General features: G+C 40.0%; 1 protein-coding gene across 6 annotated transcripts in view; it reads left to right on the forward strand.

The window, feature by feature from the left end:
- Nucleotides 1-25,451, forward strand: part of Gabra5 (gamma-aminobutyric acid type A receptor subunit alpha5) — a 102,006-nt gene that overhangs the window by 36,942 nt on the left and 39,613 nt on the right. For all 6 annotated transcript variants that reach the window (XM_021167136.3, XM_029480225.2, XM_029480224.2 and 3 more), the window contains one exon: nucleotides 25,075-25,157. In XM_021167136.3, the coding sequence (XP_021022795.1) occupies nucleotides 25,075-25,157 (83 nt within the window). The remainder of the gene's footprint in view (nucleotides 1-25,074; nucleotides 25,158-25,451) is intronic.

Below are 25,451 nucleotides of genomic sequence, written 5' to 3' on the forward strand. Positions count from 1 at the left end.
TTTGACTTTCTGGAGTCCACCTTCTTGAGTTCCTTATATATATTGGATATTAGTCCCTTATCTGATTTAGGATAGGTGAAGATCCTTTCCCAATCTGTTGGTGGATTTTTTGTCTTATTGATGGTGTCTTTAGCCTTGCAGAAGCTTTGCAGTTTCATGAGGTCCCACTTGTCAATTCTCGATCTTACAGCACAAGCCATTACTGTTCTATTCAAGAATTTTTCCCCTGTGCCCATATCTTCAAGGCTTTTTCCCCACTTTCTCCTCTATAAGTTTCAGTGTCTTTGGATTTATGTGAAGTTCCTTGATCCACTTAGACTTGACCTTAGTAAAAGGAGATAGGAATGGATCGATTCGCATTCTTCTACATGTTAACAACCAGTTGTGCCAGCACCATTTGTTGAAAATGCTGTCTTTCTTCCACTGGATGTTTTTAGCTCCCTTGTCGAAGATCAAGTGACCATAGGTGTGTGGGTTCATTTCTAGGTCTTCAATTCTATTCCATTGGTCTATTTGTCTGTCACTATACCAGTACCATGCAGTTTTTATCACAATTGCTCTGTAGTAAAGCTTTAGGTCCGGCATGGTGATTCCACCAGAGGTTCTTTTATCCTTGAGAAGAGTTTTTGCTATCCTAGGTTTTCTGTTATTCCAGATGAATTTGCAGATTGCACTTTTTAATTCGTTGAAGAATTGATTTGGAATTTTGATGGGGATTGCATTGAATCTGTAGATTGCTTTTGGCAAGATAGCCATTTTTACAATGTTGATCCTGCCAATCCATGAGCATGGGAGATCTTTCCATCTTCTGAGATCTTCTATAATTTCTTTCTTCAGAGACTTGAAGTTTTTATTATACAGATCTTTCACTTCCTTAGTTAGAGTCACGCCAAGATATTTTATATTATTTGTGACTATTGAGAAGGGTGTTGTTTCCCTAATTTCTTTCTCAGCCTGTTTATTCTTTGTGTAGAGAAAGGCCATTGATTTGTTTGAGTTAATTTTATATCCAGCTACTTCACCGAAGCTGTTTATCAGGCTTAGGAGTTCTCTGGTGGAATTTTTAGGGTCACTTATATATACTATCATATCATCTACAAAAAAGTGATATTTTGACTTCATCTTTTCCAATTTGTATCCCTTTGATCTCCTTTTGTTGTCTAATTGCTCTGGCTAGGACTTCAAGTACAATGTTGAATAGGTATGGAGAAAGTGGACAGCCTTGTCTAGACCCTGATTTTAGAGGTATTGCTTCAAGCTTCTCACCATTTACTTTGATGTTGGCTACTGGTTTGCTGTAGATTGATTTTATCATGTTTAGGTATGGGCCTTGAATTCCTGATCTTTCCAAGACTTTTATCATGAATGGGTGCTGGATCTTGTCAAATGCTTTTTCCGCATCTAACGAGATGACCATGTGGTTTTTGTCTTTGAGTTTGTTTATATACTGGATTACTTTGATGGATTTCCATTTATTGAACCATCCCTGCATCCCTGGGATGAAACCTACTTGGTCAGGATGGATGATTGTTTTGATGTGTTCTTGGATTCGGTTAGTAAGAACTTTATTGAGGATTTTTGCATCAATATTCATAAGGGATATTGGTCTGAAGTTTTCTATCTTTGTTGGGTCTTTTTGTGGTTTAGGTATCAGAGTAATTGTGGCTTCATAGAATGAGTTGGGTAGAGTACCTTCTGTTTCTATTTTGTGGAATAGTTTGTGAAGAACTGGGATTAGATCTTCTTTGAAGGTCTGATAGAACTCTGCACTAAACCCATCTGGTCCTGGGCTTTTTTTAGTTGGGAGACTATTAATGACTGCTTCTATTTCTTTGGGGGATATAGGGCTGTTTAGATCATTAACCTGATCTTGACTCAACTTTGGTACCTGGTATTTGTCTAGGAACTTCTCCATTTCATCCAGGTTCTCCAGTTTTGTTGAGTATAGCCTTTGGTAGAAGGATCTGATGGTGTTTTGGATGTCTTCAGGATCTGTGTTATGTCTCCTTTTTCATTTCTGATTTTGTTAATTAGGATGCTTTCCCTGTGCCCTCTAGTGAGTCTGGCTAAGGGTTTATCTATCTTGTTGATTTTCTCAAAGAACCAGCTCCTTGATTGGTTGATTGTTTGAATAGTTCTTCTTGTTTCCACTTGGTTGATTTCGCCCCTGAGTTTGATTATTTCCTGCCATCTACTCCTCTTGGGTGAATTTGCTTCCTTTTGTTCTAGTGCTTTTAGGTATGTTGTCAAGCTGCTAATGTGTGCTCTCTCTAGTTTCCTTTTGGAGGCACTCAGAGCTATGAGTTTTCCTCTTAGAAATGCTTTCATTGCATCCCATAAGTTTTGGTATGTTGTGGCTTCATTTTCATTGAACTCTAAAAAGTCCTTAATTTCTTTCTTTATTCCTTCCTTGACCAAGGTATCATTGAGAAGAGTGTTGTTCAGTTTCCACGTGAAGGTTGGCTTTCTATTATTTATTTTGTTATTGAAGATCAGCCTTAGTCCATGGTGAACTGATAGGATGCATGGGACAATTTCAATATTTTTGTATCTGTTGAGGCCTGTTTTGTGACCAATTATGTGGTCAATTTTGGAGAAGGTACCATGAGGTGCTGAAAAGAAGGTATATCCTTTTGTTTTAGGATAGAATGTTCTGTAGATATCTGCCAGATCCATTTGATTCATAATTTCTGTTAGTTTCACTGTGTCCCTGTTTAGTTTCTGTTTCCATGATCTGTCCATTGGTGAAAGTGGTGTGTTGAAGTCTCCCACTATTATTGTATGAGGTGCAATGTGTGCTTTGAGATTTACTAAAGTTTCTTTAATGAATGTGGCTGCCTTTGTATTTGGAGCATAGATATTCAGGATTGATAGTTCCTCTTGGAGGATTTTACCTTTGATGGGTATGAAGTGTCCCTCCCTGTCTTTTTTAATGACTTTGGGTTGGAAGTCAATCTTATCAGATATTAGAATGGCTACTCCAGCTTGTTTCTTCATACCATTTGCTTGGAAAATTGTTTTCCAGCCTTTCATTTTGAGGTAGTGTCTATCTTTTTCTCTGAGATGAGTTTCCTGTAAGCAGCAATATGTTGGGTCTTGTTTGTTGACGGATTACCTTCTTGTTGTTTCTAGGGCGTGGTTCCTGTCCTTGTATTGGTTTTTTTCTGTTATTATCCTTTGAAGGGCTGGATTCGTGGAGAGATAATGTGTGAATTTGGTTTTGTCGTGGAATACTTTGGTTTCTCCATCTATGTTAATTGAGAGTTTGGCTGGGTATAGTAGCCTGGGCTGGAGTTTGTGTTCTTTTAGTGTCTGTATAACATCCGTCCAGGATCTTCTGGCTTTCATAGTCTCTGGTGAGAAATCTGGTGTAATTCTGATAGGCTTGCCTTTATAAGTTACTTGGCCTTTTTCTCTTACTGCTTTTAGTATTCTATCTTTATTTAGAGCATTTGTTGTTCTGATTATTATGTGTTGGGAGGTATTTATTTTCTTGTCCAGTCTATTTGGAGTTCTGTAGGCTTCTTGTATGTTCATGGGCATCTCTTTCTTTAGATTTGGGAAGTTTTCTTCTATAATTTTGTTGAAGATGTTTGCTGGTCCTTTGAGTTGAAAATCTTCACTCTCATCCACTCCTATTATCCGTAGGTTTGGTCTTCTCATTGTGTCCTGTATTTCTTGGATGTTTTGAGTTAGGATCTTTTTGCATTTTACATTTTCCTTGATTGTTGTGCCGATGTTCTCTATGGAATCTTCTGCACCTGAGATTCTCTCTTCCATCTCTTGTATTCTGTTGCTGATGCTCGTATCTATGGTTCCAGATTTCTTTCCTAGGGTTTCTATCTCCAGTGTTGCCTCATTTTGGGTTTTCTTTATTGTGTCTACTTCCCTTTTTAGGTCTAGTATGGTTTTGTTCATTTCCATCATCTGTTTGGATGTGTTTTCCTGTTTTTCTGTAAGGACTTCTACCTGTTTGATTATGTTATCCTGTTTTTCTTTAAGGATTTGTAACTCTTTAGCAGTGTTCTCCTGCAATTCTTTAAGGGATTTTTGTGCTTCCTCTTTACTGTCTTCTACCTGTTTACCAGTGTTCCTTTGTATTTCTTTAAGTGTGTTATTAAAGCCTTTCTTGAAGTCCTCTACCATCATCATGAGATATGCTTTTAGATCCGTGTCTAGCTTTTCTGGTGTGTTGGGGTGCCCTGGACGGGGCGAAGTGGGAGTGCTGGGTTCTGATGATGGTGAGTGGTCTTGGTTTCTGTTAGTAAGATTATTATGTTTACCTTTCGCCATCTGGTAATCTCTGGGGTTAGTTGTTGTCGTTGTCACTGTTTAAAGATTGGAGCAGAAGCTGTGTTCCACTCACCAGCAGTCTCAAAATCCTGTGGCGGGGGGTCGTGGGTAGCTGGCGGGTGTCAACCGATCCTGCGCTCTAGCTACCCCGGTGCTGATCCGGCCGGAAGAGCTACACCTGACTTTCATTGTAGGCGTTCATAGCTATAAACTTAGTTCTTACAATTCCCATCAATTTGCCATTAAAAAGTTCTAATAAGTTGAACTTTCAGTTAAATTTATTTCTAGGAAGTTTTTCATTTCCTTCTTCACTTTTTCTGTGATTCACATGTTACCAAACAGTGTATTACTAAATCTGTAAGTAGTCATACAATTTCTGAAAACACACATAAACAGACAGGCAAATGCACAAACATAAAAAAATACAAATGCATAAAGATACACAAACACACAAACATACAAATAGACACAAACACAAAACCACACAGAAACACAAATATATGATTCTTGTTTTATTTGCAAATCTGCTCAATGATTAGTTTCTTCCAGTTATGTGAAGATTTGAGCTTATATTTGATGAAAACAATGTGAAAACAAAGGAATTCTAAGAATGCAACTCTCACATATATATTCCTTGTTCTGAAAAATAAGTCTAGAATCCTTCTGGGTGTCCTGTGATTCCATAGTCAATGCATCCATTCAGTGTAGCCCACCAGTGCTTTGGGCATTTTCGAAGATGCACAATTGCACTGTTCCTACGGGTTTGTCTGCCTAGACTCACCCCATATCCAAGGCTAAGGATCATCTCAGCTTAATGTGTTGCTCTTGTCTGGCTGCTATCATGGCATTCCCTGCCTATTGAGGATCTTCTTAAACATAGGACTGCAACCTCCTCGAGGTTCTAGGGAATGTCTAGTGGGAAAGAAGGTGGTCAGCACTGGGTCCCAACCTCGTGAGGGTTTCAGCTTCAGTCTTTTAGTCCCCGCTTCAGAAGAAAATTCCCTGGCAGACAGTTATGCCTGAATAGAAGGAACCATTTGAGCTGGTCTCTTACTAATTCACAGGACCTTATATGGTTTTGTTTTGCACCAGGTGTTTCAGAAATAAAAACTCATGGTGGAATTTGTGATAGCATTATCTCTATCCATAGAAAAGGTAAGCAGATCATGGTGAACTATAGGCACACATTTATCTAGGAAAGCCAACAGCCCACCTGCCTGTTCTATATAAATCCCAAGAAACTTGGGTAGTGCACTCTAGTTAGACAACAGCCACTAGATGGTGCCATGAATACATACATGGAAGGGAAAGTAGGCCAGCGGTGAGGAGCCAGATGCTGAGCTAGCAGCACTGCAGCAGGCTTCACTGAAGGGCTTTCAGGGGAAATAAGATGCTAGGATTCTGGAGAGCACCTGAGGGACCCAGCCTTGGTCATCACTGGTTCACTGGTGTGCAACTGGACTGTGCCTGCCTCCCAGGCAGTGGCAACACCAGAGTTCTGTTTCAAGGTCAAAGGTTGCTGAAAAGTCCTAACCTCCCATACTGTAGAAAACCACGAAGAATCCGGTCTCATGGACTTAACAAATTAAGGATGTGGCTAGGCATTTTAGTTGTTAGAAATTGATGAGTATATGTCATGCACAGCGCTATTCCATCCATGCCTCCCAAGCCTGAAATGACCTATAAATGTCAGCCAAATGATCGATGGGAGAAGGAGTGGCTGTGAGATTTTGAAATTTACCTGAAAATGACTAAGCATGCCCTTGGTGCTGATGAAGAGGTATATTACAGAGTCGGACATGCATCCTTTCCTGTTCCTTAAAAAATTTCAAATCTCAAGTTTTTTTTTTAATGTTTTTTTTTCTAGATGCACTACAGACCAGCCTTCTATAGCATTTAAAAAGTAAAGATGGGATTAGATGGCTTGGTGGTTAACAGAGTGTCTTACTCTGGCTGAGAACCAGAGTTGGTTCATAATATCTACAATAGACAGCTGATAATCTCATGTAGCTCCAGCCTTGGAGAATCTGAGGCCCTCGTTTAGCCTAGGAGAGTACATACAGGCCAGAACACATACCCATCACTCACCCCCGTGCCCCCCCAACACACACACTTTTAAAAGAGTAAAGTCAAATTATGAATCTTGAGAAACTAAAGAAAACTGAATTCAGTGGTTCTGCTCTCCAGTGTATTTACCACATGTGGTGATTTGAATATGCTTGGCCCTGGGAGTGCCACTATTAGGAAGAATGGCCTTGTTACAGTAGGCATAGGCTTATTGGATAAAATCTGTCACTGTGAAGGTGGGCTTTGAGGTTCTATGCTCAAGCCCCACCCAGTGTGGAAGAGAGAGTATCTCTCCTGGTTGCCTTCAGATCAAGATGTCTAATTCTTGGCTCCTCCAGCATCATGTCTGCCTGCATGCTTCCATGCTCCCACCGTGATGTGAATTGACTGAGTCTCTGAAACTTTAAGCCAGCCCCAATTATATGTTGTCCTTATAAAAGTTGCTTTGGTCACTGTGTCTCTTCACAGCAACAAGACACTGAGTAAGACACCACATTTCAAGCAGCCAGTTGCTAAATGTGAACAGAACTAGGCACTTTAGGCTAATTCATGTCACTCTACCAAGATCTATTGGAAATTCAGGCAGATTTGAGAGTCAAGTCCTGATCATTGCCATACACACATGTCACAGGCAGTAGTCTCAGTGGCTTTGCGCTAGTCATATAAGCATACAAAAAGCCATACATCTGAGGATCAAAGGGAGTTTTAGAGTTTTTAGATCAAGGTGTCATCTTAGAGTATTTTGAGGAACATTAAAGCTTTGATACTACATTCTGTTAACATGAAGGGGTTTTTCTAAAGCATTTCAAACATGAATATCTGAATGAACTGTGAGTACATTCATAGACATCTAGCAGAAGAATAATACATGGCTAATTTTGATAATTGAAGTTTGATTTCTTTCTACCATAAGCTAAGTTCTTCCACAGTATCACACACAGTGTTGTTAGTAAGGCCAGTCAATGATCATGGGTTGTTTCCCTCTGACAGTACTCAAAAACATTAAGAAGAACATAGGGGAAGAGGAATGCCCTTTAAATTGGCAGAGGCCAGCAACAGCCTTCTGTAGTAAGCTGTCTGATACCAGGCCCAAGAGAAGACATGGCCTTCAATACTTAAGAGAAGGCTAATCATGGTTATCCAGAATTCTGCACCTTTGAGATATGTACAGTCCAGGCTGGTGAGAGAGAGCATCAATACTCACTGGGATTGAAGCAAAGAACCTGCAGTTTTGTGGAGATAATGTCCTGTGGGTCACCATCCAAAGGGCAGGCATTGGGGGCAATGCATCCAGACAAGAGAAGTTGACAGGCTCCAGGGATGTGGGAGAAAGGGACCATGTCTTCTCTTTGAGGAGCTAACAAATTTGGTAAAGAGGTGAAGCGGTCAGTGTATCAGAAGGTGTTAAAATTAATGCTGGCTTCAAAATGTTGTCATTCCCAAAGGCAGTGCCTAGAAAGGGGGAAAGGGATAAGCAAGGACATATGAAAGCTACCAGGCTTTCACAGCGAACGACAGAAATTCTGCTCTAAATTTTACGTAGGTTGTCTTTGGGACAGCTAAATGAAACTGCCTGGCACAGGGAAAAGTACATCCCAAGTAACATTTGTGTTTGATTTCACAGAGAGTGCACTGTAAGACATTTCCCTAGGTACTGACCTACAGAGACTGAACCCCAGCAATGGGGGAGGGTGGTCATAGGTCCTTTGGGTAGCTACATGTGATAAGTGACAAGTGCTAGACATTCCAAGCAAGGTTGAGTGAAGACCTGTCTGAGGAGTATGCCTGTGTCCACTGTGTGCCATCAGTCCAAAGTACGCAACCTGTTCTACACAGCTCTGAAACCTAAACTGCTCAGAAAACTGGAAGGAAGCCCTTCTGTTAAGCTTCCCTGTTCTGTGCTTTGATGGTGCACAATTGAGCTTAGAACACACTGAGGATGGCTAGAATAGGAGATGGTGAGTGTGTGAGTATATGGGTAGATAGGTGAGTATGTATGGGTGTGGGGGTGTGTAGGAGAGTGAGTAGCGTGGTATATGAGCACTTTCTGTACGGAATTTGATATATTTTTGGTAGGAAGTATGGCAGTGTGCAGGCAGGCATGCTGGTAGAGGAGCCAAGAGTTCTACATCTTGATCTGAAGGCAGCAGAAGGAGACTATTCTGCCAGCAGCCAGGACCAGTGTCTGATTCCACTGGGCAGAGCTTAGGCATAGGAGACCTCAAAGCCCACCAGCATAGTGACCCACTTCCTCTAACAAGGCCACACCTCCTAATATTGCCATTCCCAATGGGCCAAGCATCCAAACACATGAATCTATGGGGACCAAACCTATTCAAATAACCACATATGGTATGGCTTACAACTTTGTAAGAGTATGCAACTCTTTGTGTGTGTATGTGTGTGTGTGTGTGTGTGTGTGTGTGTGTGTGTGTGTGTGTGCATATGCATGCACATGCATACTGTGCACTGGGGGAGTAGACTTTCATTTCCTGAGACAGATATCCATTTGAGCTGATCGGTCTATCTGTCATTTCATGTTAAAAAACATAGTAGTTCCCCGGGCCACCAGTTTATCTATCTGCCTCTCGATCCTGTTGTTGCTGCCTCAGCCCTTTACATCCACCCTTTCCTTGCTCCCTGATGCTTGCTCCATCCATTTAGTCACATCACAATGTTTCACGCTGAGCATGTCTGGGAGCAGCTGCCTGCCCAGCTGTCAGCTCACAGTGATGGAGGGGGCATACTGAGGATGCAATAATGAATGAGGGACAGCATGAGTTCATATAGAGACAGCAAGGCTGAAATGAACAATGGAAGGAGGATACAACTACCAGGGTGTTCTGAACATAGGGACCAACAAGTCTAGAAGTATATACAACCTACAGAATGAATATGAAGTCACATGAATTGTTTACCTGAGAATGTTGCTTAGAAGAGGGACAAGAAGGGATGAGAAATGGGACATAGTATATAGATAAAGAGTAACTCAGCCTGTAAATAGGTGACAATAGGTAGTAAAAATCAATTCAGGGAACCCTGTGTGAAGATGATTGATTATAAGATACATACAAGGGCTCCTCCTAAGCCAGGCATGTCCTAATGACCAACTCTTTTCCCTCAGAATTCTATGGCATAGTATTACTGCAAGCAGTCATGGGGACAGAGGGTAGAGCATAGAAACAGAATGGAGAGCCCTACTCCAGACAGCCATGTACAGGTTCTCTGAACCTGTGGCTCCACTTAGACTTTTCAAAAGCTCCTTTTATCTGGAGGCACACGTACTGTACAACAATGCATGCTATTGGGGAAAATGTCAAAACAAAAGCTACTGAGGAGTGATCCATGGGTAATGACATACACTTCGCTCTGAGTCTATGAATGATTTTACCTCCTTGTTTGTGGTGTTGCGGATGGAACCTAGGGCTACAGGCATTGCAAGAAAGTGCTTTGTCCTGGAGTCTCTCCAGCTCTTAACACTAGTCTCCTTATAGAGAAGCTAGGGAGTGTTCGGAACATTCACCTCTCCCAACAGACTAGGACTATGGTATCTTTGTCTCATCACTACACAAGTGACATGAGCCCTTGTTCACCATTTTCATTCTTAAGATTAGGATGACATTGGACCATTAGGGAGATGGTGCAGGTGCATCGATAGAGACTCCTAGATACCTTCTATGTAAAGAAATTCCATTCTTCTCTGGTATGCCAACCAGAACACAGTCTTTTTAGAGCCTCACCCACTATGCTTCCATTGCCATCTCTCACAGATGCTAACCTAGCCAGGCTGTGCCTCCTCTTTAAATCCAGTTTCCCTTCTGTTTTCTTGACTCAGATTCTTAGCTCTCATCATCATAGGTTGCTTAAACCCATGTCTTCCTGTGTTCTCTTACCATTGGCACCATTTCTTCCTTTCTCTGTACCTTTCTCGGTGTTGTTTCTAGCCTCTGTCAGTGTGCTCCATGCTTCCCTACAAAGGTCTCTGAATCATTTTTGGGGGGCTCATTTTGTAGCAAATTGAACTGTGTATTAGCCTTTGCCAAAGCTCCAGTTACCAGGTCTGGCTGCTGCATCACCCTATCCTCCAACCAAGCTTAGTCAGCATTTCTTCAGTCATTACCTATTTTCAGATGTCCAATATCTGCTGCCACCAGCATGCATAGGAACCAACCTAAGTTCTAGTTGAAGCCAAGTGAATTATGTTGCCTGTAGACTCCTTAAAACAGTCCAGAGTCTCTCTCATGCCCTAGCTTCTGGATGAGGCTTACATTGACCAGCCAGTTTTGTTTGTCTCCTGCCCTTTGCACTGTTTTTTTATGCTGTGGCACACATGACTCTCTTTTCCTGCTGCCATCTACCAGCGGCTACTCTTACTCTTGGCCTACATCCATGGTCACCTGTTACCCACGTGGGCTCATGTCCTCAGAGTTGGATGGTTCTACCTTTGTTTGGCTGACACTTTCTTCTCAGTTTCTCTCAGATTCTTTCTGAACACAGATGCCAAGGAGGCTGGCAACGACCACTGGATTCCTTACAAAACCCTCGATATGTTTAGGGCTTACTTCTAGCCAACTCACTTGCATACTTTTATCCAACTCTTATTGCTGTCCAGGATCTGAACCTATTCTACATGAATTGAAACCTCAGTCTGCTACTAATTAACTTCTGCATTTATCTTCCTTTTATCTCTGTGGCTGTGATAAAACACTGTGACAAAAACTACTTGTGGGTGAAAGGGTTTATGTCGTGGAAGTTTTTGGTTGCAGTGCCCTATGGAATGGAAATCACAGCATCAGGAATAGAGATGGAGATCACACTGTGTCTGCAAAAAGAATATACAATTAATGTGTGCATGTATACTGAAGCTCAGCACATATATTCTTTGCTATTATATATAGTGCAGGAACCTTTGCCTAGGGAGTGGTGTCACTCACAGTGGGTGGGTCTTCCCACTTCATTAATGTTTTCAAGATATTTCCCAGCATGCTCAGCAGCTCATCTTCAAGGTCATTTCACATTTTACTATCCTGCCAATTAACACTGGCCATTATATCAACTCTTAAGGAAATTAAAAGAATTTTGGTTTTCTTGGGTGATAAATACAAGTGAAAGGCATATGCATAGATCTGATAAGATGTGTACTTGTCATTGCTGGCCCCACTGGGTCCAGGGTCACACACTCTCTGGCCTCACATCCCTGTCCTTGTACCCCAAGGCCATCCTTTCCCATTGTTCCCATTCTTTCCTTTCAAGTGTTGTTTATGTATGTGTGTCAGTGTCATCCTCAAAGAATCAAAGAATCCATTGGTGTCTCTGTAAAGAAAGCAAAAAAAAAAAAAAAAAAAAAAAGAAAAAAAATCTCTGTAAATAATCTCATAAGAGTCCTATTTCTCATGTTAATTAAGCTTTCACCCTTTTAAAACATTACTATTCAATAATTGCAATAGAACTTCTTTAAGTCTATTTATTCATTGCTTCTTTCTAGGAACCATCTTTTGTCACGTCAGGAAGTAAGTAGTGCCATGGGTGAAGTGAAAATGTGTGGGCTAAATTTTGTTAATCCAAAATATTTATATTAAAGTCTCAAACCCCCTGGTACCTCAGAATGTGATTATTTTTGGAAACAGGGTATTTGAAGAGTTAATGAAAGTTAAAATGGGGTCTTGACCAGTGAACTTTTATCCAATCTGGTTGGTGTCCTTGTTTGAAATAGCCATACACAAAGAAAAGACCCTGTGAGGACACAGGCAGAGGCTGCTGTCTACAAGCCAAGGAGAGAGGCCTCACAAGAAGTCAAATCTATGATCCATTCAACCCAAACTCTCAGCCACCAAAGTTCTGAGACTGCATCCTGTTGTTATGGCAACATGAACTGACTAATGTAAATACCAACACTGGGAAAAGCTACTCTGCTGTGCCCTTGAGGACCAGGGCAGTAGTGGGGTATGCTGCCTCCACTTGCACCATGGATCCTTCCATTTGTTTACCTACTGGATAAAAGGACAAGTTACTAATGGCTGCAGTTGTAGAATCTAAGAGCCCTTTGCAGGAAGGAGTTGAATGATTTTTTTCAGTACTGGGATAGAATCACAGGATTTCCAGTTCCATATTTCTTTTACTGATAAGGCACCGAGTCAAATGCCTGCTGTCATGGTCCCTGTCACAATCACAGTCCCTTCACAACACATATGTTGTTTAATGATACCATAGCTGGATGGTTTCTAAGGAGACCTGGATTGGAGTAGACAAGGGTATGTTCTTGAAGGCTACCTCTTGTTCCTGGACCCTACCTCTCTGACTCATCAGGCTTCCTGTCTACCTTGATGTGAGCATCTGCTTTCTCAAGACCTTCAACTTCAGGACCAAAGCAAAGAAGACAGCTAACTATGGTCACAAAGCTCAAAAACGGTGAAATATATAGAAATTTTTTCTCTTTTAAAATTTCTTTTTCACAGATATTTTCTTTGACAGATATTTTCTAACAGCAATAAAAAGTGACTAAAACAGAAAAATAGTGAACTTAATTTTTAAAAAATAAGTGGGTATATTTACCCATATATTTTTAAATTTTATAGTTATTTTTATTTTGATAACATTTTCAATTGTCTATAATAACACATTTCAGTTTGGGATTTACACATATATATATACACATTCACTGAGTAACTACAGGCTGCCTTTATTCTTCCCACATCCAAGCTTACTCGACTCAACTTCTGTTAATAATTGTAAAAGAAATTCACCTTTCAGAGCAGTTTCAAGTTTGCAGAACTGAGAGAAACATACAGAGAATTTCCCATGCTGCCTTGACCCATTTATACACAGCCTTCCCTGCCCTACTACCGCGACAATAATGCTTTTGTTGTATCCCCAGGTCCATGGTTTATAGCATCATTCACACTGTCCAATCTATGAGTTTGGACAAAGTTGTAATAACACATAGCCAATATGGTATCATATAGAAATCTCCTACCCTTAAAATCTGATGTTCTCTCTCTCTCTCTCTCTCTCTCTCTCTCTCTCTCTCTCTCTCTCTCTCTCTCTCTCTCTCTCTCTCTCTCTCCATCCCCATGGCTCCTGACAGTTGCATAATTTTTTTATTGTCTCCTTAAATTTGCTTGTTTTTCTTTAAAATTTTTTTCATTAATTCCTGGAGAATTAATACATTGTAGTTTGACTATATTCATCTCTTTGCAGATCTAATTCCCACTTCATGTTCACCAATTTCATGTTCATCAAATATCATGACACCTAATTTGTGCAACTTCTCTTGAGTGTGTAGTCTTCCACTGGAACATGTTGGATTTATCAGGGCCCATGCCCTTAGTGAAAACTAATTTTCCCAATTCCAGCAGCTATATGTTACTCATCATTTCATGGACTTTCTCTGACTTGAGCTCATGTAAGTCTTGTGGATGCTGTCATACCAGGTGTGAGTTCATATATTCAACTGCCTTATTATGTCAAGGAAAGTTTTCCTTAGTCATCTACTGCCTTTGGACTTTACAATATTTCCATCCCTCTTCAGTGATGATTTCTGAGACTTGAGGTGTGTGTGTGTGTGTGTGTGTGTGTGTGTGTGTGTGTGTGTGTGTGTGTGTGATATAGATACCCTTTTTATGGCTGAGCATTTTTGAGCATTCTACAGTTTCTCATTGTCTATGTTTAACTCACTTATGAATCTGTACCCATTGTTAACTACTGCTTAAAAAAATTCTCTGACGAAGCTTGAGGAGTCATTTTAATAGTATGTCCAGTTAGGAGAACTATAATAGTGGGTTATATCCCAGGGCCTAGGACCTATCCAGGCACAAGTTCTTGGCCCCAGTAACAGTTACAGGTTTCATCTTTTGCAGTTCTCCTTAAATCCAATCAGAAAGTGATTGGTTACTACCATGACATTTGTGTCATCATTGCACCAGTGGGTATATCTGTCCAGCTAGTTGTTATTTTAGCTCACAGGCTTTATAACTGCGCAACTGATTCTTTTTCTCCTGCAGTAGCATCACAGCATCCTCCAGCACTGTGACAACTAGCCAAAGGAATGAAGCTTCCATATCAGTTCCAACTTAATTTTTCAATGTACTCTTGCTGAAAATGCTACGCAGTCATAAACCATGGAGATTTTTTTTCTGAGACAGTCAAGCAGTTGGAATCTATGGATGTAGGCTTTCTAATGCATATATTTTACTTAGAAATGTGCACTTGAATTTCTTTCCAAATATATTTTGCGGCATGAAAGCTCATTTCTTTACAGCACTGAATGATATTCTACTAATATGTCTGAGTTCAGTTTAACCATTCACATATGGAAGGATATCTTTGTTGCTTCCAATGAGCAATTAGTTCTTGGTGATTAGGCACATATCTGTAAACATTCATTGGGATATTTATATAGACATGAATTTTTGGCTTTTTCATATAAAGACTGAGCAGCTCAACTCTGGATCATATGGTAAGTTTGTTTCGCTCTGTAAATATTGCCAAGCTGTCTTCAAAGCTGCTAGAGCATTTTGTATTCACAAAATTGATGAATGAGAGCCCCTGCTCTCCCAGAGTCTGTCCAGCATTTGGCATCATGAGTACTGTGGATTCTGGTCATCTTAGTAACTGCATGCTATCCCATTGTTTTACTTTACTTCTCCATCATCTTATGCTAGTTTGGCACCATCTCTCTCTCTCTCTCTCTCTCTCTCTCTCTCTCTCTCTCTCTCTCTCTCTCTCTCTGTGTGTGTGTGTATGTGTGTGTGTGTATAAGACATGTTGAGGTGCAAATCCTTTACACATCTTGGATGACAGTCTTCTTGCATTCTTCATTCACTTGTGTGTAGTCCTTGGCATGCATGATATCCCCTAAGTTCCAGAACTCAGATCTTTCACTAGCTTTTACTTTTTTTTTTTTTTTTTTTTTTGGTTTTTCAAGACAGGGTTTCTCTGTATAGCCCTGGCTTTCTGCACATAGGTTGACTTTGCACTCACACTTAGTTTCTCTGCCTAGATCAGACATTTGCAAATAAATAAGCATTGCCTATGAAACTGCCTCAGTTTAGGGTATTTCTGGGGCAGATAAAACTGACAGCTCATGAACCAGTCATTCAGGAAGGCCTGGACAAGCAAAGCATAGCCCCAATGTTCTTTGAGAAAATGTGACACTCTTGTCTTACCAGCCATCTGTCCGAGGAATATGACTACTACTATAGCAGAGCTAGAGAACAGGGTGGGGTCAGCAAGTATTTAAAGGCCATGCTTACTGAGGTGGAAGTACTTTTTCATTTACTAAGCATCTCTCCATGGGCTGTAGAGTTCTTAACAGATTCTGGATTTTGGAAAAACAACTCTTACTGATAATTTTTGCTACATCACTATCTGCATGGACTGTTGGAATTCTGAATGTACAGGTTTTGCTGGTGCCATCTTCTTCCCTAGAGTTTCTGTCTTTCAATTTTTATTTTATGTGTATGTGTTCATGGCTGAGTGTATGTAAGTGCATGGGGTACATGTATGCAGGAGATCAGAAGAGGGCATCAGATCCCCTGAAACTGGACTAATAGGTGGTTGAGTCCCCATGTGGCTTGCAAATGAAATTCAAGTCTTCTGTTAAAGAAGTAAGTGCTCTTTACTCCTGAACCATACCTCCAGTTCCTTCCCTAGAGTTTTAAAAGCATCCACTATGTGTCACACATAGTATTCCTCATTTTATATTCAGAGATTTTAAAGAATACTGTACCCTGGGCTTTATAATCTCCATAGGGATTTGAGCTACTCTAGATTGATGAGTAGCAAAAGCTCTTTCCACTGTGTTGTACTTTTAGCTGCCTATGCTATACACTTAAAGAAATGCAATTTCCAGAGCTGAACTTTTAGTTTGCCTTACAGAAAGAAGCTCATTTGCACGTTTTTGCCTGTCTATTTCACAACAATTATTTACTGTTCAGGGTTCTTTTTATCTCCCCCACAATTGATCTATTATAGTGTATTTATTTGGGGTATATATAATACACATAAAATTAAATGTTTCTGCTCCTTCATTCATTATTAAAATGGGTTCTAGAGATTATTTTTAACAAAAGAAAGTCATTAATTGAAATAGACTCACAATGGTCTTGTCCTTTTTGGTTAAGCAACACATCAGCTTTTTTAGAGGATTACATTTATGCTGATTTTCCTAACATAAACAAGAATTGCTGACATCTTCTCCTCAACAGCTGAAGAGGAACAAAAATACAAATAAATGGTGCACAGCTCCATGGGCATTTTTAGCTCAGTGTAATTCTGGTGGTTGGACTCATGTACATTCCAGTTATACCCAAGCATATGAAATGAATCAGTTATCCTTAGAGCAACCCATGAACTCTGCAACTGAAGCTTGAAGTAAGTTGTAAGATTTGTGTGTGTTCATTTCTGAAACAAATGTGAGCTATGCTATACCAATAGTAAATGTTTGAGAGGAAAGGAGACATTTTGAGACAGGATCTTGCTATTTAGTCCAATGTAGCACTGACTTTCCAATCTTCCTGCCTCAACTTCTGGAGTGTTGAGAGTACAGACTTTAACTGGGTATAGTAATTTTAAAGGGTGGAATTCTACACCTGTACAAGTGAAAGCATGAGTTATTTAACATAATGTTATTGGGAGAATTTCAAATTTTGCATAACAATTTAAAATATTTTGCTTTTCCCTGAATTCAGTAAGGTTCTGGGGTGTGTAAAGTTGGTTTCTGTGCCTATCACTATTCCAGCTCTGAACCCCTACCCTAGCAACCCTACTGATCTTCTATATTATGACAGGCCCTTCTGTGGGTGTGAATAAAACATAAGTTGTTCTGAATCTGAGTAATAAGGATATGACAATGGCCAGCCTCTGGAAGGAAGTCTATCTGCAGTTCTGTACCAGTCAGAAAACACCTACCATGGATCTACAACAGTCACCGTATGGGAACAATTCATATTATACAAGCTGTGACATATGGGCAGTTGATCCAGCTGGCAATGACTTTCAGGCTCCAGTACACACTCCTGACTCACCAGTCTTCATATGCACTATAGTTCAATTTTGTATTGCTATTGAGGATCTGAAGACACCTGCTTTCAGCACACTATTATAAATTATAATTATATAACCAGGAATATTTGCATAACCAATATCTATAGAACAGTGCTTTGGTGATTGTTCAGGGCACTTTCCTTTCCTTGGGTGAATTTTGGGACCAGGACACAGCAGGACAGACAGAGAAACACTCACAGGCATTCCCATTTGACAAGCCAGAGAAAAGAAAGCACTACCCCCAGCCCTCCCTAACCCTAGCCTTGGAAAAATCATCTGGAATTTGAAGCCATGCCCTTTGTTGTAAACTTTTGGTCTCTGAGCATTACTATTCTATTCCGATCATTCTGGGACTCTTGACAAAGTGTGTCCAATCACAACTTTGGTCTTTAGCTTGTACACTCCTGATAAGGTATATACTAATTATAGCAGAGACAAGCTGTAAAGTGTCATGTCATCAAATGTAGCTTCACTATTAGTAATTTTCCCTCCATCTTGATTTTCCTCGTGATTTAATATCAAAAGTAGAATTAGGCAACTTTTTCCACATGAGTTCCCAATTTCATCACGGTATTCACATTCTGTGATTGCTCTAATAAGACACCACAAATTTAGATACTTAACACAATACAAGGGCATCCTCTTAAACTTTTAGAAGCCATGAATCAAGAATTGATTCTCACAAGTACAAAATGAAGATGTTGGCAGAACCACACTCCCTCTAGAGGCCGAGATAAGTATTACCATCGTTTTTCAGAGCTGTGTCTTTTGCTTTTTTTTTTATCTGGACTCCAGCCTGCATCTTTTTATTTTTATTTTTATTTATTTATATTTTTAAGTTTTTAAAAAATTTTAAAATATTGATGGTGTTTATTAATATAAAATTTCATTGACAATTTAGTTATGGTTTTTAAGTCTCCAAGAACCTGTAAAGCTAGTGAGAGATAATGAATACCTAGTCTTAATGGATACATATGCCAATATTCTGTGTTGTAAACTTTTTATTAAATTTATGATTTGAATTTATGTTTGAACTTTTAGTGAACTTTTTTATTAGATATTTTCTTTATTTATATTTCCAATGTTATCCCCTTTCCAGGTTTCCCCTCCGTAATCCCCCTACCCTTACCCCCTTTCCCCTGCTCGTCAACCCACCCACTCCTGCTTCCTGACCCTGAAATTCCAATACACTGGGGCATAGAGCCTTCACAGGACCAAGGGACTCTCCTCTCATTGATGACTGACTAAGCCATCCTCTGCTACATATGCAGCTGGAGCCATAAGTCCTACCATGTGTATTCTTTAGTTGGTGGTACTCTTATGTACCCAGAATATGCTTCAACATGCAATAAGGACACATGCTCCACTATGTTCATAGCAGCCTTATTTATAATAGCCAGAAGCTGGAAAGAACCCAGATGTCCCTCAACAGAGGACTAGATACAGAAAATGTGGTACATTTGCACAATGGAGTACTACTCAGCAATTACAAACAATGAATTTATGAAATTCTTAGACAAATGGATGTATCTGGAGGATATCATCCTGAGTGATGTAACCCAATCACCAAAGAACACACATGATATGCACTCACTGATAAGTGGATATTAGCCCAGAAGCTGGGAATACTCAAGATACAATTCACAAACCACATGAAACTTGAGAAGAAGGAAGACCAAAGTGTGGATACTTCAGTCCTTCTTAGAAGGGAGAACAAAATACCCATGGAAGGAGTTACAGAGACAAAGTGTGGAACAGAGACCAGAGGAATGACCTTCCAGAGACTGCCCCATCTAGGGATCCTTTCCATAAACAACCACCAAACCCAGACACTATTGTGGATGCCAACAAGAGCTTGCTGACAGGAGCCTGATATAGCTGTCTCCTGCAAGGCTCTACCAGCGCCTGACAAATACAGAAGTGGATGCTCACAGCGATCCATTGGATGGAGCACAGGGTCCCCAATGAAGGAACTAGAGGAAGTACCCAAGGAGCTGAAGGGGTTTGCAGTTCCATAGGAGGAAGAACAATATGAATTAACCAGTACCTCCAGAGCTCCAGCCTGCATCTTTAAGCTAACAGTAGAACAACTCACATTCCTCCATTTTCACCTCTGCTTTGTCTGGTTTCATCTCTCACCTCTCTCCCAGGAATTCCTGTGGTTACTTGGGGTACACCTTAATGATTTCTTCATCTCAAGATACCCTATTCACACCCAAAAACCCCTTTCTTATGCATGGGAATATTCTCATGCTGTGGAGATTAATGGAAGTATTATTTAGCTCACTAAAATCATGTACAGATTCTGCTTCCTTGTTACTGTAGATAGCATTCAACTTAGTGTTCTGCTACCATACAACAGAATCTGTTTGCAGTAGCTCCATATTTGCTTCAGATTCTACCCTTTCCTAGTAGTTACTTTTCAATTACATGGCCAAGGCAACTTATATAAAAATTAATTGGAGGCTCACAGTTTTAAAAGGTTGTGTCCATGACCATTATGGCAGTAGGCAAGGCAGGAATGGTTCTGAATCAGCAGCTGAAAGCTTACATCCAATTCGCACACATGGAGCAAAGATAGCTAACTGGAAATGGCATGGATTTTCTGAAATCTCAAAGCTTACCCCCAGTGATACACCCCCTTCATAAGACCACACCTTATAATTTTTTTCTCAAATAGTTCTACCACATTGGTACCAAGTATTTAAATATGAGCCTATGGGGGCTATTATCATTCAACTTCCATATCATTGCAGAGTCATTAGTTACTTCTGGTCTTTCCATCCCAAGAAACCTAGGCTTTTCCTGTTAGGACATTGCTAAAGCCATTTCCATATTTTCAGATTTTGTTACAGTAATGCCTCTTTTCTGGATAACAAAATTTGTATTTGTTTCTTACTGGTTCAGCAATCAATTATCACAAATGTATTTTCTTAAAACACATCAATACCTACTGACTTATAGTTCTGGAAGTCAGAAGTCATAGAAGTGTTAAGGGATTGTATATCAAGGTGTTGGCCAGGTGCATTGATTCTGGGAGCTCCAGAGGAGACTCTTGTCTCACCCAGTTCCTGGAAGACACCTGCACTTTTGAGACTTTGGCCCCATTCTCACATCTGCTTCCAGTGGCTGTGGAACACTTGCATTTCTGGACTCTAGGATTTACCACTCTGCATCTCCTCTGAGACCCCCCACTCTTTCATTCCTCCTGAAATAAGAAGCCACTGGATTGCCAGGCAGTGTTGGCACATGCCTTTAATCCCAGCTCTTGGGAGGCATATTTCTGAGTTCTAGGCCTGCCTGTTCTACAAAGTGAGTTCCAGGACAGCCAGGGCTATACAGAAAAACCTTGTCTCAAAACAAACAAACAAACAAACAATCAAACAAAAGAAGCCACTGGATTAGACTGCTCTACTTGATTAATCTAGGGCAATTGCCCCACTCTGAGCCCCTTATATCTGTAAATAGCCTCTTGCCATATGAAGTGAGTAGTTCTTGGTCTGGAAAGCTGTGCATTTTCTTGGTGTTTACAATGAAGTATACCTGTTCTCAGCACATCTTCTGCTGTAGCATTGCCATGGAAACAAGAAAGTCTTCCATCTTTAGTCACCTTGTTGTCATTAAAATTCCTACCTCAATCAATCCTTTTTAACCTTTTGCTTCACATCTATGATTTTCAGAGTATAAATCAACTATATTCCTTTTTTCCAAAGAGGAAGACTGGACTAAAGAGGTTAGGCTTTTCTATAAATATCGCACAGTTAATAAAAAGTATCCTTTGGGATTTGGTTGTGTAGACTACTTTAAGTTATCTTCTACTTTTGAGGGGGCCTCTGGCCAAACTGGAAGTCCCCTAGTGAGCTTGGGATCATAAAATTTCAGTTGTGACATGAAATCAACTAGAAACAATGATCTCCACTTCCAAAGTGCCATTTTTCTTATCTCAAATTAAGTTGTTGTGCAGACATCATGTCCTATTTGTTAATGCTTGAATTGTCTCCGCAGAATGTATAAATAAAACAGAAATTGGACCTTTGGAAAACAAATACCATGTGCCAGTATCTTCCAGTAATTCACGAATTTCTGCCAAAAATAGAATTCTCATTCCTTTGAACTTTATTTACTATAGATAAAGCCATGGAGGATTTTTAGATGTGACTTAAGTGGCTCTTTTGGTCTGTGACAATCAGCCCTTCCAAGAAAGGGTTTGAGCTAAATTCCAGGTGGAACTTAGTTGCCCGAAAGTGTACTCTGTGTCTAGAAGTCCAAATCAGAAGAATTCGTCTATCTACAAACGCTAAGGCCATTTGGGCAATGCGTAAAGACCACAGAAATGTTAAAGTATTACTAAGACATTTGCTCTTGACAGATTCACCAGAACAGTTGATGTCTGTTAGAGGGCAGAGTCTACTACTGGTGAAGTAGTTGTCCCATGGCTTCAAACTGATTACAAGGCTCTTTATACAAATAGGTGTGGCTTGTTACTAAGATAATAACTGCATTATACAAGCCACTGTTGTTTATAGTTTTAGTGGAACCATTTTAACAGTCTTTAAAACATACCTAGCTAAACTCTATTTACTTGTCTCTGCATACATTTTCCACTGCCCCCTGCCGTATATATTTTCCCTCTCACAATGACTTCTGTTGAGCATCTCTGCCAGAATACTACTTTAATCTGTGCTGGCACACTGATTTCCTGCAGGTGGGCACCTCTCAGGCATCTGTAGTGAAGCCCACAAAGGTAGCCAGGGCACTCTGGTCCTCCTTTATGTGCCTGATCTTGGCCAGCAGCAGAGAAGAAATATACACCAGGGATGGACAGAGTGCCCAAGGTAGGCGTCTTGTTTCTATCTGGTTTATTTTGGCAATTGGAAATAAACTACAGAGATTATAAATTCTTGACCCATAGGAGCCATGTGAACAAAATGAAACCATTACCAAGGGATGAGGAATGGGACTTCAACATTCACTATGCCAGCAATTAAGCTGAAGATTTAGCTTCCAGGCATCCTGCACACCAATAGTAAGCTGAGAGTTTGTTGGACTAAGGATAAGTTAAGAGAGCTGGTCAACATAGAAATAGTCAGAGAGAGGTCCTGCCATTGCCATCGTCTCTAGATCTGCCCTGTTGAAGGGGAAAGGGGGGCATGAAATTGCCCATGTCATTAAGGGTGATATAGAGCTGAGTCTGCTAATTGAAGTCATTTGTGCTGTATGGCAGAATGGAAGCCACAGGGGCATGCAACACCCACAATCCTCTCCTTTCCTATGCTCACTGTCATGTTCCTTGATGTGATTACTGTGTCATGTGGCTTCTGGTTCCATTATTGAACTTCTCTCTTCATTATTGCTTTCTCTAATACATTTCTTAAATTTACTAACAATCATAGATAGTATCTTTAAGATGGATGGATACAATTCTGAAAGGCTGTGCTTTTTAAGTTCTTATTTTTCTAATTCTGATGTTAATCTTTGTTTACATTGCCATTTCACAGTCTTGGATAATATCCCTCTTTTATAGTTTGTAGCTGAAGATATTCCTTTCAGTTAGCGATCCTGTAAGAAACTAAGAATTTAAGGATAGTCAGTTGGTTTTGAACTAAGGTGACAGATATACACATAATGGACATTAGGGTTTTAAAGTTAGTTTTTCAAAGTCATAACTGAGATTTTTGTGATGTGGGAGATAGTTCTGCTTGAATGTGTAGAAGATATATTTTTATACCAAGGGTCAGAGGCAGTAGGTCCACACACAGAAAAACTCCAAATGAAATGTTCCAGATGATATACTAATAAGACGTATCAGAATGTTTGTATCTCTATTTCTATCTATCTATCTATCTATCTATCTATCTATCTATCTATCTATCTATCCTCTGTTCTGCAAGTGTATGCAAAATATTCCTTTCAATTCTATCTCTACATCTGAACCTGAAAATGAGAACTGGTAGTATTTCTGGTCACCCCGTACTCATGGCCCTTGGTGACTCACTCCTTCCCTAGGTACTGTCCTGCAAAACAGTGTCAGAAAATTTCCTCATATTGATGGGCATGCACTTCCATCCTGTTTATTCAGAGAACTGCTAGATTGGCTATTCAGGCTGTAGTGGTCACCTGTGATTAATGTTACCAATTTAACAACAGACTAATCTATTTTAACAAAAGGAAGTTGTAAAAGCAAAAATGAATGTTTTTGTATTTCATTTGTATCCTATGAGCCTGAACAACATCTCTGCTTAATATAGCAAGCAATAGACAATAGTTAGCTATTTATATTTTGCTCTAAAAGTAGGACTATAGAGGAAGTCAAATGTTTCATATTTTTATTTCACATTGTGTAATTAATTTAATTTTATTTAATGGAAAAGAGCATAAGAAACAACAAATAAGCTCATTAGTACAATTTAGAATTTTGCCAAATTAGCGACAACTCTGTAGAGACGTAAAAGCATGTGTATTATTGTTTTGTTTTACAACACAATGCCAGATGCTGAGTAATATGCAAAGAAAAGAGGCTTATTTAGCCCTTGCTGTGGAAGCTGAAACGTCCCAGGTAATTTGTGTCACCTCTCTAATGAGGTCTCTGTGGTGATGATATAACAGTAGCTAGAGCACATGTCGAAAAACCCATAGTGAGATGGGAAACCAAAGGAAATCAGAGACTAGGTTGGTACTTGTAGCAAGTTCCTCTTGAAGGAATTACTACAGCTCTTCAAGAATTAAATCAATCCTTCTAGAGTGGTTCCCTGAGTGACCAGTTATCACCTATAGGATCTTACCTCTTAAAGGCTCTACACTACCACACTAGAGACTTCTAGCATATAAACCTCTGGGAATCCCACTCCACCTTGGATGGGCCTCAGCATCCACACCCTGCGGAGCAGTACTATACCATCTTATGGAGCAGAGCCTGCAGTCATAGGGTAGGTGCTAGATGCTATAGGAGCCTCTCTATAGATGGAGGCCAGCAGCTTGAGCTCCACTCATGGCTCTGTCACTGTGTAGATCTACATTCTGGGTTCCAGCTGGAATAGGATGTGGTATCTGTGGTAGACCTCCATATGCTACTATGCTGATGGGGGTTAATGTAGCCAGAGCACTCACACAATGCCTGACATGGCCTGAGCAACCACAGCCATCAGCCTTGTGGTTGGTGAAATCCTAATGTGGAAGATTAGATTTGAATTAAAAGGCTAATAATCAGATTGTGCTAGACAATTGCTATTGCAATACAAGTTCCTTTCTGGACCATTAAGCAATGAGAAAAGTAGTCTGCTAAAGATTTGATTGTACATTTACCTTACATTAATATTTTTTGAAATATTTTCAAATTTAAGAAATTAGATGTATTTTTAGTCCAGTCAAAGAAAGCATGTTAGACAATGATGAGCCAGGGGTAGGAAGTGGCAATTCACCATCGGAAAAGCGCCTTAGATGGCGTTATAAGTGATGAGGTGTGTATTTGTATTGGTACATACATCAGGCTACGCGGGTTCTGAGTGCTTTGGGGTCACACTTTTACTCACAATGATGCTTCCTCCAGCACAAACATGTAATTTAGTGGGAACAGTTAGACAATTTTAAAAAATCATTCATCAAATGTGTAATATAAATGGCTTCATGGGAGGAGGAGGTGGGCCCTTTTAACCATCTTCTTTTATTTTTCAGTCTGACTATCTCTGCTGAGTGCCCAATGCAGCTTGAGGACTTTCCTATGGATGCCCATGCTTGTCCCCTGAAATTTGGCAGTTGTAAGTTATTTTCACTTGTTAAGAGCTGTGGGCATGTTCTGGGTTCAAATCCACATTTATTCATAGTTAGGCTCAATCTGCAAGTGCATGTGGTGGAATATGGTTTATCTGGAGACTCTGAGTATGGGTTAGCTTTCTGCATGTTATCTGTACCATGAGAACTGGTGCTGTGAGCATCCATCATACATAGATCAGGGTAAGCTGGTCATGTGAGAAGAAACCAAACAGTCCGGAATGTGTACCTCTGATGTGGAAGTGTTTTCTTAAATCTTTGCTAGTATCCCCTCTTAGCAG

Source organism: Mus caroli, unplaced genomic scaffold, assembly GCF_978045245.1.
Source record: "Mus caroli unplaced genomic scaffold, Mus_caroli_1 scaffold_8, whole genome shotgun sequence".
NCBI lineage: Eukaryota > Metazoa > Chordata > Mammalia > Rodentia > Muridae > Mus > Mus caroli.